General features: G+C 38.3%; 1 protein-coding gene across 2 annotated transcripts in view; it reads left to right on the top strand.

Annotated features, from left to right (window-relative positions):
• Positions 1 to 610: 610 nt before the first annotated feature.
• Positions 611 to 17392, top strand: part of LOC127635867 (transcription factor 7-like 1-A) — a 46084-nt gene continuing 29302 nt past the window's right edge. For both annotated transcript variants that reach the window (XM_052116127.1, XM_052116125.1), the window contains exons 1-3: positions 611 to 1361; positions 1653 to 1725; positions 1837 to 1964. In XM_052116127.1, coding sequence (XP_051972087.1) covers positions 1176 to 1361; positions 1653 to 1725; positions 1837 to 1964 — 387 coding nt within the window. In that variant the 5' untranslated portion in view covers positions 611 to 1175. The remainder of the gene's footprint in view (positions 1362 to 1652; positions 1726 to 1836; positions 1965 to 17392) is intronic.

Here is a 17392-nt window from a genome sequence, read left to right as displayed (position 1 = left end):
CCAATTTGTTACCAGGCACGATCATATTTTTTTATCAAGAAAATTCACATTGGATCATACTTTCTAGTTTGATCTTTTGCATTTTTTCTAGTAAGACCTTGATATTAGGGCAAAAATCATATTCTTTATATTATTATTTTTTATTGTTTTCCTGTAAAAATATCTAAAAATCATTAAAACAAGATCAATTTAATTTATCTTGTTTTAGAAACAACACTGCATAAGATATTTAGGTTTTTCAGAGAATGTATTTTTAACATGTGTATTTTGAAGAAGTAATCAAAGGATTTAATATAAGTTACTGACTTTGAGTAATCTAATAGAATACGTTACAAATTACATTTTACTGCATGTATTCTTGCAATCTGTAGTGGAATACATTTCAAAAGTAACCCTCCCAACCCTAGATACATATTAGAATCTACATTTAGATAATTGCTGTCAAGTGTCTTTAAAATGCTGTATTAGAAATAAGATTTATTTGATAGATCTTTTTCCATATTCTTTCAAAAGTGTTGGACTGTTCCTTTAAGGGGCTTGTAGTGGTAAAAGGAGTGTCGGTTTACATCTCAAACTCCTCCTCCATTCTGATGGTTCCTTCCTCCTACCGCAGTCCACTTCTATCATCTGGGGATACAAATGGTTTTTTTATCCACATTCGCAGTCCATCATTGGAGCCGAATTATAAATGATAACGTAGAACTACAGTAGTAAACGTATAAAACCATGGGACTGACTCACTGCAGCGCTTGACGCGGAGAGATTTGAATGTTTGGTAGAGAGGGACTCTGAAGTAACTGGACAGACTGAAACTTAGTATCGCCAAACTTTGGATGGTTGCAGGAGTAACAGGCGATTCCCAGCACACGGGTGGATATTAAATGATGCCCGTGGACTGTTTTAGATGGGTTATTTCAGTGTGGTTTTGTAGGAACAGCGCAGTGTATGCGCAGACGAAGCGCAAAAGTGCTGCGCCGAAAAACCGCAATCTGATCAACCCCACAAGCTTTCTGATCTGATCATGGGACAACTGGGAATGCCTCGTTTTTTCTAACATCAGCAATCACGTTTGTAAGATTTGGGGGGGAGTGCGGATTACATCGGTCTTTGACGGAAGAAAGTTTCCTCCATTTCGTTTTTAAAACAGACTTTTGTGGTGCTATTTGCGTGCCAAAATGCCTCAGTTAAATGGAGGAGGTGGTGATGACCTTGGAGCGAATGATGAACTGATTTCCTTCAAAGATGAAGGCGATCAAGAGGAGAAAATATCGGAGAACGTGTCGTCGGAGAGAGATCTGGACGATGTGAAGTCTTCACTAGTGAACGAATCGGAGAACAACAGCAGTTCATCGGACTCCGAAGTAAGCTTAAGGGTTGTGTATTGGTTAACATAACGTTCGGGGAACGTTAGTTTAAGCTTGTGAGTGTGAGTGTGTGTGTAAGATATATATATATATATATATATTACTTTAAACTATGTCCCTGAAACGTTAGGATTTGGTTTCCAAACAACTAACGAAATGGGAACCATACACATTAGGGGACCATTCTGTGTTTTGCTTGGATTTTAGTGAATTTGGCTTCTAATGCATGCATTTAAGTGTATTTGAAGTCCTAAAACTAAACTGTGAACCTTCATTTATCAATGCAAGACAACAGACAGGCGTCCCCATCCCAGACTCGACCTAGAAAGTTACGAGAAACAGCGGGAGTACTTTGCGGAAGGTACAATCCACTTATATTTTGGGTTCTAGACTTATTCCAATGCATATTATGAGTCATTTGTGAATGTACAGTAATCATGTATTAATCACTGTCGTCTTATTGTCCCCAAAGCTCTGAGGCGACAGCAAGATGGAGGCTTTTTCAAGGGACACCCTTATGCTGGTTATCCGTTTCTAATGATCCCAGATCTCACAAATCCATACCTCTCGAACGGGTCTCTATCTCCCAGCACACGAACGGTACGTGACATTTCACTTCATGCGCCACTTATCGCCTTTATGACGTCACAATGCGCTCTACACTTATGCCACTGTCACATTGTATCAGGCCACGCGCTAAAAAGTTGCAATCCAGTGCGCCATATTCCCTTCAAATGGCCTCTCAAGGCCAAGCGGTTTCTTTGTTTTCTCGTAATTACATTTTACTTCTAATATTGGTCTTTTCCTTGAGCACTGCAAGTGCTTTGTTCACGTTTACTCTGTTGCTGTGCCTTACAAAAATTTACCATGGTTTCCCCTGTTCCCACATGACTCTTGAACATGCATGTATTAGGAGGCTATTCTAATGCATTGCACAATAAGTCATTTACTCTGGCTCACCACCCATGCACAAAAGGAGTCTTTATTTGTATGCCACCCCCAATGGCATGGCAAAGGACTTTTCACAGAGCAACCCTTGAGAGATGTCTGCACTATTAATTTTGTATTATCATAACTGGAGGCAAGCCCAGGCAGATAGGATTCATCCAGCTTATGGTGTCAGGAATGTTCCTTTACCCCTTTGTTGTGTGATACAATGTTGCTGAGTTAGTCTATTGAATTTACGACTGTGTGTGCATATGAATCACTGATATCGAAAGCAGGAGGGTTTAGGTTGTGTGTTTTATGTGCAATGTTTTATTGGGCTTATGTCATAACAGACTTTGTGATTTGTTTTGTAGGTTGTGGAAACCACTTTAGAATTATTCTGTTCTCAAAATGCAAGTTCTTCCCCATCAGCGAAACAATTAGAGAGCTGTTAGGCAACTATTGTTATCATTAGTATGTGCGTGACGGCCTTGTCTAGAGTCTCCACTGGATGCCCATTATCTTAAAAACATCTTCACCTGGGGGGGGGGGCAGTTTGGCTACCTGAGCAGCAAGCCCCCACAGAGTTGTGTGTGAATCACAGCCAAATTGCTGCATATGTTTGCTTTACTTCATTTAGCTCCATCGAAGGATATCTAGGGAAGGAGCCATGCGTTTTTTGCCTTGTTTGCCTGTTGCTCAGTAAAGCCACTGTGACAATGTGTAAGTGATGAGGCGTGCGATCACAGGCCAGCATGTCATTGTGGAAAAATTTTAGCGAGCCTGTGGCGATAAACATTTCTTCATTGTGTCCATTGTGCTGCTAACTTGTGAGAATGCATGAATCTGTAGGTCATACACATGGATATTAGATGTGGTATTAGGTTTGCTTGTTTGCACCACAATGGCTTTGTCAACTCGTCAAATAGCATTATACACAGAGAATTAAACAGGTTACCTTTAACAGATGTAACAAAGAGCAACTGTGATTCTAATAGATAAGGTGGATAACAGCATCTGACTTCTGGCTGTGTGTGTGTGTGTGTGTGTGTGTGTGTGTGTGTGTGTGTGTGTGTGTGTGTGTGTGTAAGCCTGAAGGCAACAGATAAAACCAAGTTGTCCTCAGTGTATAGTTGCACAAATGTTTGTGATGTGCTACTCTGTCTATGAGGAAAAATACATACAATGATACTGAACCAAAGCAGAAAACTGTTTACAGTAACTGTTGGCACTGAATAAAGAACATAAACACAACCTGCTATGCAGAGATTTTCGAAGGAGTTTATTTTCGCACAGCTTCAGTTTGTTTGATGGAAAAACACAAAAGGCAGCTCTTGTAGAGAAGTTTGTGTTAGCTACTCTCTAACAAGCATTTAAAAGAACTTTATAGTTTTGTTGTTGTTTTTAGCGAGCACATAACCAAGTTACTAGGCTTCAACATGGTTTGACTTGTTAAAAAGAATAGTTCACCCAAAAATGAAAGAAGAAAATAAAATGAAGATTTGTAGAAGAATATCTTGGCTCTGTAGGTCCATACTATTTAAGTGAACAGTGACCAAAACTTTGAAACTCCAAAAAGCACAAAGTTAGCATAAAAGTAATCCATACGACTCCAGTGGTTTACTCCATGCCTTCTGAAACAATCCAGTCAGTTTTGGATTAGAACAGATGAAAATATAACTCCTTTTTCACTATAAGTCTTGACATCAGTAGTCTCCTTCATTACATCAATCTTGATTACACATCCTAGCTCTGTGCATGCATGAAGCTCTAGGAAGTGTAATCGAGCTTGACATCAAGATCGCTCCTAGAGACTTCAATGGCAAGATGTACAATGAAATAGGAGTTGTATTTTGGTCTGTTCTCATCCAAAACCAATTGGATTGCTTCAGAAGACATCGATTAAACCACACAATTGTATGGATTACTTTTATGCTGCCATTTTGTGCTTTTTGGAGCCTCAACGTATTGATCACCATTCACTTGCATTGTGATGACCTCCAGAGCTGAGATAGTCTTCTGAGATGTTCTTCATCTGGGATGGCATGAGGGTGATTAGAGAGCATATTCCACGCAACTCCAGCTGACAAATAAAGTTCTTCTGTACGCAAACGATTGATAATTTTGAGAAAAAAAACAATACTTACATACTTTTTAACTACAAATGTTTGTTTCATCTCTGTGACGTGAGCTCAAGAGAGGGATGACGTAAGCTTGTTGGTAAGGTCACGCGTCACGTGGAGGAGGAGGCGCGTCATTGTTTACAATAGAAACTTGCACAGAGCACAGACCAATCCCTGTTCACAAACCAAAACATTCCAAAACAATTTCAAAACAATATAAAATAAATTATTTCCAAGTAATGAAAAAAACAATGTAAACAATTGTCAGGCGATTCCTGACTACTCAAACAGACATGTACGTAAACAAATATTTGTAGTTAAAAAGTATGTAAGTATTGTTTTGTTTCTCAAAATATTCAATGGTTTGTGTTCAGTAGAACTTTACTTCTCTTGTGAATAATTTTGATGCACCCTAAATATGCATTTTGGACCATCAAAAAATGGAGTACATTCGCTTGCATTGTTTAAAGGAGGAGGCCTGAAATTAAATCCTAAAAGTCTTAAATTCTATTTTAATTAAGAAAGTAACTCCGATACATCTTGGATGGCAAGTAAATTATCAGCAAATTTTCTTTTTTGGTTGAAATAATCCTTTAATTTGTAGTTGAGAGTTGCTAAATTCTCCACAGTGTCCTCGTTTAGCTAATGCTAATTCAGCACTTTTGTTGTTTGGAACCTCCCCAATTGTTTGATTTAATCAAGATTGCTCTTTGTTTGGTGATTCTCACTTCCTAATTCAATAATGTGATCTTAATTGATTTAATTAGTGAGTGTAAACACCCTTTAGTCAGGGTAAAAGTCCATTGTGTTTTTTGTCAATTTGTCAATGCATTGTTGTTAGCCTGGTAAAACCAATTTAGTTTGATTTACTTGCTCAGTTCCCTTGATGTGATAGTGATATATAGTTATGCAGATGTGTGCTACTTTTTTGTTAGATGTTAAGGGTGGAGTGTGTAATTTGTTCACCACTAGCAGCACAAGCAAAAATACCATGATTAGCGGAATTGCAATGATACATTTTTTCAAACAGGTTTCCTGAACACTTTCCTGTCTTCCATTGGTCTAAAAACAGATAGTTCCTTCCCTAAACCCTCGCCATTGGATGTGACAATGTCGCTGTGTCAAGCTAGTTGGGATGCAATGTTTGGTAGTGCCACATAGCTGTAGTGTTTTTACTTTTCTGACAAAAAAAACCTACAAATGGCTTACTTTTAATTGCCTCTCCATATTAAGCTGTGTTAGCAGAAAATATTTGAACATAAGAAATACACTTTCGCCTTTTAAATATATATATTTTTATAACACTTCTCCTAGCCTAGCGCAGTAGCATGTTGTGCTCATCTAGCATAAACTAGCCTCTAACCAGGGAAACGCAAATACCACAAACAACGAACATTTCAACTATTAAACTAAAAGCTTTGTAGTGATAAAACTCCTTGCTTGTGAAACCACTTTGATGGGTGCCGCAATATTAATTAAACTTAAGGACTCTTATTGGACAAAGTCACTCTAGCGAGTAAGTGGCAAGCCCTCGATTGCGTAGCTGTGCTGTCAGAGCACGTCCACCCTTATTTGACTGGCATTTTCTTCCTCTTTGTCTTTCCAGTCTTTAAACTCTCTCCTCTATGATGGTATTTTAAGACCAACGAGACAATATAAAGTAAACAGAGGAATTGTCCTGCGTACGAGAGGGCCTCATTTTACATAAACAAACAGTGCTCAGTAGAGCGGCCCTGTCAACAGACCAATCCTTTTCCACACACTCAGCACTCAGAGATGGGGTGGGGGATAGATGGAGAGAAACCAGGCACCCCCATACCACCTCCCTGTCTTGAGCTACAGAGGGGACATTGTCCAGGTCTTGAAGTTAAGGCAACATTCCTGTAGTGCAATACTGTCCAGGAAACCTGAAAACCGGTGTACGAATGTTTGCTCAAATGACAGAATAAACACAGCTTTACAATTTTATCCCAAGTTATTTGTTAAGTTAAATGGAAGGATGATTTATTTTTTTCTGTAAGAGCAGTCTAAACCGATTCAAATTCATGTAGAAATTGTCTTCCTCTGCCCTTCTCTTTATCTGTGGTGAAGATGTTTGTGCTATGAATGCAGTGTCTTGTTAGTGGGCCAGGAATTACTCGTATTTTGCCCTTTTAATGTTACTAATGCTTCATGAGGTAATGATGCGCACAGTCTTTAAAAACGCTTATAACATTGGAGCCGTTCCACCATAGACCCTCCCTGGTAACCAAATTATTCAGTTAGATTGAAACCAGAAAGTTCCTTAAAGCTTCCCAACCATTATTTCCCTTCTGGATTCCCACATGAACTTGGCTTCTGTATTTATTCCTCCAAAATGTTCCTTGTAACAGGAGATTTTTCAGACAAGACGTCGTTGACTGGTCGACTAGCCGTCCAACAACAGACTAGTCCAGGGGTATTCAGCTCCGGTTCTGGAGGGTTAATGTCCTGCAGAGTTTAGCTGCAACCCTAATCAAATACACCTGATCAAGCTAATAAATATAATTGCATTTTACTTGAAAAATATCTGCAAGTTTGATTGATTATGGTTGGAATTCAAATCTGCACTGGAGTTGAATAGCCTTGAATTATTCGATTTGAAATGTAGACCAGTTTACCTACATTTTTTCCAAACACATTTTGTAGTTTTTATATTTTTAAATGGTACTTTAATTAGCATGCTAACAGCATGCTGTGCTTTAGCTGGTAGACAGTTTGCATGGTTAAAACCCTTTCAGGAAAAGTTGTGCTTTTAATGTTTTCCATTTCAGTTCTTTCAGGCAACTCACTGACTAGTCAAATTTGAATTAGTAATTTAGTAAGTATGTAGTTTTGCACATCCCTTCTAAAAATACCTAATTTTCAGAGTTTTTATTCAGTTGTATTTGAGGGTGAACTGCAATGACTGAAGAATCGCTACAGGAAGTTGATAAAAGAATGTAGGGAGCTATTTCCAAGGCCAGATTCATGGCACAAATCTCTTTCCTGTTGATCCTATCATGTCCTGTGCTGGTTGCATGGAATCAATTAAAATTTGCAGTATTTTGCAATGGTTGCTTTATCTCTTTGGCCAATTATCTTTGTATGGCCTGGTGTTTACAGTATTGTGTAGATAGCAAGTCACTGCACTGTGGTTATAATCAGTTTGTGATTTTGTGTAACGGAATCATAGCTGTGTTTCGTAAATCATCTGTGCTTTATGTTGTTGTAGAAGTAATAATGAAGCAGATCTTCAGGGATAAGAGATTCTCCAGTTGTTTTTATGCAGACAGACAGTCAATGGCTGCAGTGGAAACACTTTGCCAATAACTCGAGTTTTGCATGTCATCAAAATGTTTGTTAATCTCCAAGCTGTGAATCAGGTTTCAAGATTCCTAAGTAGAGATAGGCCAATAAATTAGACCAATTAGACAATTTGGCCATTCACAATTTTGTGTACACCTCATCTTTAATTGTATGTTATATATATATATATATATATAGGCTAAATTTATTAACAAAATTTGTATTATGTTGGCCAGCTTGATCTCTAGATATTGGTATCGGCATTGGCCATTGAAAAATCCTTATTGGTCAACCACAAGTTCTAAAGCATAATTGAGTAGTTTCCACAATATTGTAATTGCGATTATTTTACATTTAAAATACTTATTTTTGGTGCACTGAAAATAAAATGTGTTGGATTTACTTAAAATATAGCCTATATGTATATTTTTTTGCACACATAATGCTGACCACTTATGGAACACTTAGCACCATAATGGTGACTTTACAAGAAATGGCTATTTACAGTCAAATACCAATAATACTAAACTAATGGCTAAAATCGCTATGATTTCTTAATTACGACTAATAAAATGCTCCATTAAGCTCCGTTTTAACCCAGCAAAACATGCTCACATTTTTCAAGCACAAGGGTTTATGGGGTATTCCCCATAACCTCAGTTCTGTACTTTATTGTTTGAGTTAGTAGTACTTAAAATCTTAATTTTATGGGATTGTAGGCTATAGAAGTTCAAGGAACTCATGATTATTCATTTATTTTATGTAAAATTTATATTTTGTGTTGTATGTATTAATGAAAATTAATTCACGGTAAAAATGTTATGTACATTTCTGAGTAGAAGTTTTTTTACATTATGGTTGAGCCAACTATTTTTTTTTTTTTCTTGGTGTGGATAAGCTGCATGCCATATTAATTTTGTTTACACTTCCAAAACAAGCCAAGAACTGTCTTTGAATTACTTTATAGCCATTTTATCTGAAAAAACACTGGTCTTAGAAGCATAAAAAGCAAAGCTAGTATTCAAATTTGGGATAAATTATATACAGAAGCTAAAACAGACTTGTCTGTCATTGCTTACGATGCTTAACCACTGCAAAAACACATTAAATCAAAAATGAAATGGAAAATTTACACAACATGAGTAGACCTACAGTACTGTACATGAATTCCCATAATTGACACTTCACGATTAGTTAATTTTGGCAACTGTAATTGTAATCGCAATTATTTATTCGATTATTTGTGCAGCCTGACTCTAGACAGAACCTACTGGAGCCTTGCTTGTGTTTCTATGTTGGTTTAGTGAGTGTAAGCCGCTGACCTCATTCTCCATTGATAAGATTGTGCTGGCAGTCTTCATCAATACACACTTCATGTTCGGTTGCATGTCCTGCAGTGAATGTGGTTCCACCCTCTTTCCCTTCATAAGTAACAGCGAGCTCTTACTCGGAGCTGTGTACTGACTTCATGCATCACTCCATGCTAATAAAACTTGATTGTGCCAGGGATAAAGTTTAAGGTATTTTTAACAGCTGTTTTCAGTTATTACCTCGCAGTCAGAGCTTCCTGGGGCCTCGGAGGGGGAGGAAGGGCTGGTGCGGGTGCAGACGGGGGCAGTTAGGGGCATAGCATTATTGGAAAATATAAAGGAAGCTGTGGGGGGATGAGGGTGCCAGGTGGGTGAGAAAGTAGGCATGCAACCATAAGTACATGTCCTGTTGGGTTTATTGGAACACGTGAGCGCTGCGATTAACGCGTTTACTCATCGCAACCCTTCACAGTCTCCCATGGCTCTGTTGAGCCCGAGCCCAGCTTCATGCCATGCAGAGATTTGACATCAACAGGATTTTCTTGTAGGGTGAGATGTGCTTTTAGCTAATTCTTCATGTTGATTGGTTATTTTTGAGAAGTCGCCTTTAGTTGTGGATTGTTATTGTGGTTTGCTTTTAATTACTGCTGTCCTTTTCCATTCACATCTGTTTTAACTCATGGGATGCATATTTTAAAACTTAAAGGTAATGTTTTTTTGTTATATTATATCCCAGACTAATGTGCAGAGATGATTATCTATATGACCTTTGTGAGTTGATTTCCATGAAAAGTGTAAACACTGTGGAGCTTTCAGGGTTTTTCTAATTTTGGAGTGTCCAGACACAGCAATATTGACTCAACCAATGGCCTAAGTTTGGGGCGGGACTACCGCTTTGATCCAACAATAGGAGGTGGGCAAATTTAGGGAAAATGTTTTGTTAGTTTTGCAATGGTAAAACTAACATTTTGCTGTTAGTGGTGCAGAAATTAGGTACCTCACTTTTAAAACCTGATAAATGACAGTAACTACCTGCAACCTCCAAAAACGTTTTAAATGGGTCATTGACAAATAAGGTTGTTCAAAATTATACAAATGAGAAATGTTTTAAAGATCCAGTGCAAAAACACAAGTGTCAAGTTCATCGAAATGTAATCTTTGTCTAATTTAGTTAAATACATTTTTGAAAAACATTTACTGTATATATATATATGACATGCAAATGAATTTAAGCATTAATTTAAAATATTTTTCAAGGTAAAATGTATAATTGTTTTATTTTACAGTCTTGAGTGTCTAAAGGAGTCTTTTTATTTATTTATTTATTTTTATTTGACAAAATGGCAACCAACATGTTGGTTACACCAACTGATTTTAGTTTTTTTCAAATATTAATATTTTAAAACAAATAGTTTCACTGCTTGTTTAAGAAATAATAATAAAATATGATCCTACTACTCATGCCAACATTTCTTTTTTCCAGAATTTTAGCTTTTATTGAGACAGATCTCTCTGGATGGTTACACCATATGACATTATTTATTTTTAAGCACCAGAAAGAAAAAAAATATAAAAATTACTTTGAACTGACTTTGAATCGTGTTCATCATAGAAGAGGTTTATTCAAGTAATTGTTTTGTGTGAATTGCAATTTTTAAATAACATAATAGATCAGGACAAAATAATGAGTGTCACTTCATTGACCAAAATTCAATATTTTTAAAATGACAATCAAGGTCTCACCCTGCTTCAGTATATTTGCCTTTCTCTCGCTTGAGGAGTCATTGGTGGAGAAGCTCTTTGTGGGCAGGGGCTTGGGGGTGGGCAGGCAGGCCCAGAATCTCATGTGAAATGAGGGATGTTCTATAGTGACTCTTGGCCGTGGCGGCAGGGAGTGTATGGGAGCTTTTATGAATAGAGGCCTTTCTCTTGTTCAGGATGGCTCTGAAAAGCTGAACAAAGACCTAGAGGGTGGCGACTGAGAACTACACGGTAGATCCACAAAACACTTCACTTTGCAGCAGCACAGTCCTAATCCCTAAGACATCAGCAATTCCAAATGCACGTATTCAATGGCGAATTCAAGAAATTTCTTGCAAACAAAGTAGACGGTTGACAAATGTTTAAAGCCAGAATTGGCATTCATTAAACCAGGCTTATGGTTGTCAAAATGCTGGATTTGTTGTTCGTCTGGGAATCTTATTCACACTGCTTTGCATTATGGCATTGGGGAATTGTGGGCAAGGATAAATGGATATGGTTAACTGAATATATTCAGGAGGGGAGGACTAAGTAAAAGTTTAAGAATCGTAACTTAAAAACCCTTCTCAAAATTGATCGACCACCAATCTGAATATTTGGTCAAACCTGTCCCCTTCAATGTCTTTGGGGGTTATTGCCTTGATTGTAGGAATTGTACATTTATATAGGCCACTAAATGAAAATATGTCCTTTTTGGCATTTTTTCCATGTGTTTGACAGTGAGATACATCCTAACATTGTTTCAGTAAGGGGTCAGAGGACAAGGTTCACAGCCTGTTGACGTGACTCACAGTTGAGTGGGCACCAAAGTTCCCAGATTCCAGCAGGGGGGTCGTCGTCGCGCTACAGAACTGGCCGCTCTCCCTCTCTATCGGCTTTCTAAACTCTCCATTAGGATCTGTCAGACATCATGCAACCTATAAACGGTGGATGCCAGTCTCACCTGTCTTACACACCCTGCCACTCACTTTCTCTGAAAAATCGACACTACATGGCGTAATGATTAATTAAAAAAAGAATGAAACAAAAAGAACCCAGCTCCAGTTCTTTGGCTGCAGACAATTACTGGCCGCCACAGTCTAGCACATTCAGATTGCTTGGAGTGGAAGTGACATAACCGCTGACACAAAAGAGCAGCTGAGTGATTGGAGGGGAATGCACATTGTGTGGCGTTAGGGGGTCCGCCACAGACGCAGCAGTACTACGACTCTACAGCCCTGACCGCAAGTTTGAGAGTAATTCCATTGTCACACGACGTGCTCGCATTGGGCCACAAGCTTTTGTGTGCACACTTCTGTTTTGTGCATACCTCTGTTTTACGTGAGAGCGTATGTCTTATCCAGCTTGGTCTTGTCGGTCAGGGCATGAGCTGCCCCTCCCCACACACAGATGCAGTTTGGACCCAGAGGCACAGTTCAAGGCTGATGAAAACCCCCATAGCTTTCCTCATTTCTCCAGATGAGAACCTCATTGTGATGGACTGAACAGGAAAGGGTTTTTCCAATTTGTTTCTCCCCTCTTTTCTGGACTAAATACTTTTGGGGTATCTTAAAAACATGCAGAAAGTTGTCACATTGCCAGTAGGGATGGGTCACGATTGTTGACTAGTGATGATTTGTGAGCTTTCTTGACAAACACTGCATTTTTTAAAATCCCTTTTCAAGTAAAAATAATGCAACTTTAAAAAACTGTTTTTGAGGCACCTATTCTGTTACATTCTGTTGCAATTTTTGTAGCTGTGTTTTATGCAAGAACACATCTAATATTAATGCCCACAAGAAACTTGTCCGATCGGGTCAGGTGGTCCTGAAACCAGCCTAATATACAAGGCATAGATTTGCACATCCCAAAATAGTGGTCTAGTGGTTACATTTGCTAACATTGCTTAAGTTGTTGTCAACCAAAATTTGTACTCTGTTTTGCGATTCCTAAAAACGTATCAAAACTACTCGCCTTTCTGAAGGTTACATCCCCAAACTGTGCTGATATTGTTTCATCGAAAGTCACATCCCTTACTTTCGTTGATGTTGTTCTCTATTTGGGTTTCTTATAAACTCGTCCCCTAACTTTGCTGCTGTTGTCGTCAACCAAATCTCGTACTCCATCTTGGATTTCTTATAAATTTGTGTTTCACAATGGTTATGTCTCCTACCGTTTTGTTTTACCTTTGTTGATAACCAAACATGTACTACATTTTGCGATTCCTTTAAATTTGTCGAAAGTTATCATCTTTCTATTGGCTACCTTCCCAACTGTGCTGGCGGTGTCTCATCAGAAATAGTCAGTTTCCTGACAGTTACGTTCCCTACTTTTGGTGACATTGTTGTCTATAAAAAGACTCCTTTTGGGGTTTCTTATGTACTCGTTAAAAGTTGTCAATTTTCCAGCGGTTATGTCTCCTACCTTTATTGATGTTAGTTTTCAACCAAACCTTGTACTACTTTTTTCGTTTTCTATAAATGTATTGAAAGTTATCACCTTTCTATAGGTTACATCCTCTAACTTTTCTGAAAGTGTCATCAACCAAAACTTGTACCCCATATTGGATTTCCTATACTGTAAATTTGTCAAAAGAACTCAAGAAAAAGTTTAATTCATTAAAGAAATTCACTGCAAAGAAATCCTATTGTTATCAAGTGTTTTTGTCTTGTTTACCATTTAGATATTGATTTCTAGATAACTTTCTAGATCAGTGGTTCTAAACCTTTTTTTGATGAACGCCCCCCTACTTCATCCCCATTTCAGATGAACCACGTTGACATTCACATATAAAATATTTAGAATTGCTTTAAGAGAATGTATCTTAAATATAAGTGTAATTTGTATATAAGTGTATATTTTCACTTGTTTACACTTTTGCTAGCGCAGTAAAGACGAATTGTAATTATACTCGAGATCTATTCTCTAAAAGCAAGTCTAAATATTTTATATGCTGCTGCTTAGGTGAACGCATATTTTTTTTTATATATATTTGTGTGATGTGCAGTAGGGCAGGGCTGTGACTACGCATGCCCTGCCCCCAATCAGGCTAATCAGCCGATTAGTGGGATAAATGCGGCAAGAAGCGGCAGTTCAGGAGAGAGAGAGCCACATGCAGCTGCGGTTTGTCTGTTTGTGTTTTCATTTCTCATTAAACATTATTTTGATTGTTTGTCCGGTTCCCACCTCCTCCTTTCCATTGTTACACTGGTGCCGAAGTCAGGGAAGGGGGAGGGATGTGAGGGATGTTGTGGAGTCCTCGCCACTATCAGCCAACCCAGGAGCAGCTGCGGCCATCCGCCCGGGGACGGAGACGTCGTTATTACGTTGTTTAGGTTTTATACTTTCGTCTGCAATTGTAAACAATTCCTAGCATTGCATCTTGCTCTCTGAGAGACTCCCACAGTTGGTCGTGGCCAGTGTCGATTGTGCTTTCCCCCCCAACCCCAGTCGCCCGGCTCCTAGACCCAACCTCGTGAAAACCGCACAAACATGCTGTGTATTTAGAGCCAGTTACAGCTGCGAGCAGTGAAATCTGGATTGTATTAGCCCATGCACTGTGATTTATAAATTGTTTCTCAGTCCATAAATTCCCAGTATAATTGCACTCCAAGCCCCCTTCCACTTTCTGCACTCTTTCCCGCTCCCCCTTTCTTTCCCTCTCCAGCTTTCACTCCTTTACCTCCTGCACTTCCAGACGCACACACACACATGCACGTATGTGCACACACTCCAGCGGTACGTGGTCCGGGACTAATTGTTTGCAGGAGGGAACTGGTTTGACAAGGCAGAAAGTTTTTGAAATTAGGTAGTGCAGAGGGCTATCGCTCGCCATTGTGACCTAAATGTCGCAGGTACGTTTAGTCACGTCTCAGACATGACCCCCACCCCACCCCTAGACTGTCATTGGACAATAAGGAACATTTGTAAATAGTCGAAAGATTGATGAAAACCTAAATCAGATAACATAGTAATTTAGTGCAATTTCGCTAAAGGCTGCTCTATTTAATTGTTGCTGAATTTTTTTATGCGATTTCCTCAGCTGCCAAATGCAAGCTAGGCCTCTCTGCTTTGACTCAAGTTTAACTTTTGCAGCTTAAAGGTTATAAAAAAAAAAGCCTGTTTATTTGTTGTGTCTTACGTTAGGACACCAGATGGAGGGAGGCTTGTCAAAAAAATTATTTTTTTATTTGCTCCATTGATGGCAGTTTAAAACTTGTTTTTCGGTGGGGAGGGGGTGAAGTCTGATTTTGTGTGTGTGTGGGGGGGGTAGTCTATTGGGTGAACACAATAAGCTCTTTGTCTTCATTATACACTCAGCATTTGAGAAAAGGAGGTTCGGACTGTTTCTCTTTTTATCTTCGTCTGTCTTTAAGACTGTTGTTATTGGGCCTCAAATTTTCATTGAAATAAATGTTTCCTTTCAGCATTTCATGTGTCATATGACCACTAATGCAAAATGTGAAACAGATTATACTAATGCAAATTTCAGTAATGATCAAAAGTTTGATTTGTTCAATATTTTCAAATGTATTTCAGGTAGAGTAGGCACTTTTTGGGTTAAAGCAAGTCTTTGTTACCCCTCGTGGCTTAACAAGCCCAGGCTGTTCGTCATAAAACTGGGTATAGTTTAGACTTCAGTTTTCAGTGTAACCAGATACCGAAATACTGGCAACCGCATAACTGACTTGTAATTGACTTTAAGGAGGGTGGCTGTGTTTCTCCTTTGCAGAAAAACAGTACTCCTATCAGACAGCTTATTACTTTTTCGTGGTCGTAATTACACATTTGGTTTTATTTTGACCTACTCTTTTGTCTTGCACCACAATAACGCTCTTATTCCTTCTGTTGTCAAGGATTTGTCTGTGCATTTCTGTTGAAATAGTAAAAAACTTTAATTCCAATGCATATTTTAAAGTATATTTCAAATTTTCTTTTATATATTCCTTTTTATATTCATACAAAGTTTATTTTATTTTGCACACCTTGCATTTTTTATTAGAATCTGAAGGTGTTTCCCAAAGGTAGTTCTTGATCTTCTGCAACCTTTCTCTGTACTTGTTGGTTGTCAATGCAAAACTCTGTCTCTGTTTCTGTCCCCAAATGGGCCACATTGCCATGGGAACCCCTGGTCTCTGTATGGCTGACCTATGAACCAGTTCTTTAAGTAGGCAGTGAATGGAGGGAGTAGTGTTATCAGTGAGGTCACAATAGTATCCATGGGAACTCGGAGAGCAACTGTCAGTCATGAGCTTTTCCTGTTGAAGCTGAAGCCCGGTTCTGTGTGGAAACCAACGGCTTGATGAAAAGAGCCACTTTAAATGCAGCTAATGTTGGCAAGTCAGTGAGCGCCACTAAAATACAGGAACAAACCACAAAATATAGCTGCAAGCAGCGATTTCGGGCCCAAGTGTAACTGGTCCATTTCCACCTGGTGGCTTTTGGAAAACAATGCAAGGTGGACAAATGCATTTGGCATTTGACATTTTTCTAAACAATTTTTAAGCAATTTGGGTAAATATAAGAGGACTATTTTAAAGACTGTTTTAAGATCCACACTTCCTGCTGCCAGGTGGTGGCGCTATGACAGTGACCCAAAATAGTCAAATCGATGTGATTAGCCCCCAAGATTAAACATGCATCTCAATTTTGATCTAAATCACACATTGCACACAGAAGATATGCAACACTTCCTGTTTCCCATTTTTTGCCATTTAATGTCTTGGCATAATGTTGTCTAAATGTGGTGACAGTCTCATGACCTAATCACTATATTTATGGAAGTTGACCTGTTTGCTGAGAACTAATATATAATATATATATGTGTGTACCAATTTTGGTGACTGTTGGTGAAAATGTGGGTGCTATAGAGGCTGTTTTACACACCCATTTTAAAGGGAGCGCTTTCAGTGCTTGGGCCCTAATAATCCTTAGAAGAAAAATAGGGCCTCTGCACTTTCAGTGCTTGGGCTCTAACAAGTTCTCCATTGCATTTGGATGATTTGGAATAATTCGATTTATCAAATAAAAGTGATGCACTGATATTTTGGCAGATACTGATAGTTGATCATTTAAATTCATTAATTCATTTATTTTGTGGCAGATAACTGATATGACTACTGATATTATAAACCAGGGGTTCTCAACTGGGGTGTTCAAAGGATGCCAGGGTGTGCTGAGAGAAAATTATTAGAGAGGGATGCTGTTAGGTTACAAATGGGGGCGTTTATCAGTCATAATATAATCTATCATCAAGTTCCTCTTTAAATTAAAATGTTTATCTAGACTTGGACTATATATAATTTGGTTCACAATTATACGTGGTTCATCTGAAATGGGGAGGAAGTAGGTGGCGTTCATCAAAAAAAGGTTTAGAACCACTGATCTAGAAAGTTATCTATAAATTATCATGTTTATCTAAAAAAGTACTCATTGTATATCAAACAATTTGTGTGTATATTCATAAACCCCTCCAGAGAGAGAGACGCACCCTCTAGTGGTTCATGCTGAGCAGCGCAGCAATATGAAATACTTTTCATTAAAATTCAACTAGCAAAGTTTGTCAAAATTATTGCTTGCCAAATGTTGGCTATAGATGCAGTACACTTGAAACAAGTTACAA

This window comes from Xyrauchen texanus, chromosome 43 (genome assembly GCF_025860055.1).
Source record: "Xyrauchen texanus isolate HMW12.3.18 chromosome 43, RBS_HiC_50CHRs, whole genome shotgun sequence".
Taxonomy (NCBI): domain Eukaryota; kingdom Metazoa; phylum Chordata; class Actinopteri; order Cypriniformes; family Catostomidae; genus Xyrauchen; species Xyrauchen texanus.
Note: the sequence above shows the minus strand (reverse complement) of the source record. Positions and strands in the feature narration are given on the sequence as shown.